General features: G+C 42.0%; 1 protein-coding gene across 1 annotated transcript; it reads left to right on the top strand.

The window, feature by feature from the left end:
* Positions 1-255: 255 nt before the first annotated feature.
* Positions 256-1,058, top strand: LOC125947774 (uncharacterized; the record flags this gene model as incomplete). The annotated part of the gene is made up of 1 exon (XM_049673055.1): positions 256-1,058. A coding segment is annotated over one exon (687 nt), but the record flags the coding sequence as incomplete, so codon positions are not given.
* Positions 1,059-1,468: the final 410 nt, after the last annotated feature.

Raw genomic sequence — 1,468 nt, 5'->3', positions numbered from 1 at the left:
TTTAAAAACGCTTACAGACTAAAAGGCACTTCGTACGGCATCTCTGAAGATTTCAGCCGAGCCGTACAAGAAAAAAGACGTCAGCTTTGGAATTATTCGAAAGGGAAAAGAGAAAACAAAGAAAATCGTGTTCGCTTCAGTTATGATAAATTGATCATCAATGGGCAAACGTTTGTCTGGGATAGCGATATGCGAACGCCAGTTCCACTACAGACGCATGCGCGACTGAATAGAGGCAATTGACGCATTCCGAATTCTGGTCCGCCCCAAGATAATCCAGCACGTTGCTCGCAGCCTGAACGGCTCTCTGTCCTGCTTGTAAATTGTCGCAGCATAAAGAACAAAGTCGATAGCTTCATCTCTTTAGTAGCCACTGTTAAACCTCAGATCGTGATGGGCACCGAATCATGGTTAGACAAGACGATAACTAATGTAGAAATCTTTCCACCTGGTTTTACTGTTTATCGGAACGATAGGCATGGGCATGGCGGGGGAGTATTTATTTTGATATCAAATGCATTGTCAAGTACACAAATTTTATTTGAAAACGATTCTGAGTCTGTATGGTGCCTTGTGAAATTACCTAAAGGAAACAATGTTGTGTACGGGACATTCTACCGCCCACCCGGCAGCAGCGACTCATTCGGACTGCTGTCTGAGATGCTATCTCTTGTGCCTAATAGCGTATTTTTGGGGGGTGATTTCAATTTGCCTGACTTCAACTGGAATGCCGGATGTGTGGCTGGTAATAGGTCCCGTATTTACACAGAGTTCGAAGAACTGGTCGGATTAAATGGATTGCAGCAGTACGTACTGGAACCTACGCTAGAAAATGCAATTTTAGACTTAGTACTTTGCAATGAGCCGAACTTAGTATCAAAAGTTACTGTTTGTCCAGGTATTAGTGACCACAGGGCAGTTGTCATAGAACTTAACGTTTAGCGGGTACGGATGCCGCAAATTCCGCAAAGAAAAGTGTACAGCTACGACAGAGGAGACTATGCCGCTATTAGGACCGAACTTGAAAATTTCTTTCCTACTTTCCAGTATCTTTCAAACGCACGCTGTCCGTTAACTTTGCGGTCGTCATTCCGGGACAAAATACTTCAATTAGTCGAAATTCATGTTCCATGCAGGTACCTGCGGCAACGAAAAAAACAAAAGCCTTGGTTTAACGTAGAAATACGTAAACTGATAAGGAAAGCAAGACAAACGTATAAAACGTTTTCTGCCGACACCAGTCTGGCAAATGAGAAACGCTTGCAAGAGATAAATAATCTATTGAAAGCAACAATTAAGTCTGCGAAAGATATCTTCTTTGTTAAATAAATAAGGACTTGAGAGAAAACCCCAAATCGTTTTGGAAACATGTAAAACAAAACCGAAAAGAAGACATATCCATACCATCTTTGACTATTGATGGCAAAACTGTGACGTCAGACTATCAAAGGGCGGAATCCTTTAACCA

Source organism: Dermacentor silvarum, chromosome 8, assembly GCF_013339745.2.
Source record: "Dermacentor silvarum isolate Dsil-2018 chromosome 8, BIME_Dsil_1.4, whole genome shotgun sequence".
Taxonomy (NCBI): domain Eukaryota; kingdom Metazoa; phylum Arthropoda; class Arachnida; order Ixodida; family Ixodidae; genus Dermacentor; species Dermacentor silvarum.
This window is presented reverse-complemented; position numbering and strand designations above follow the sequence as displayed.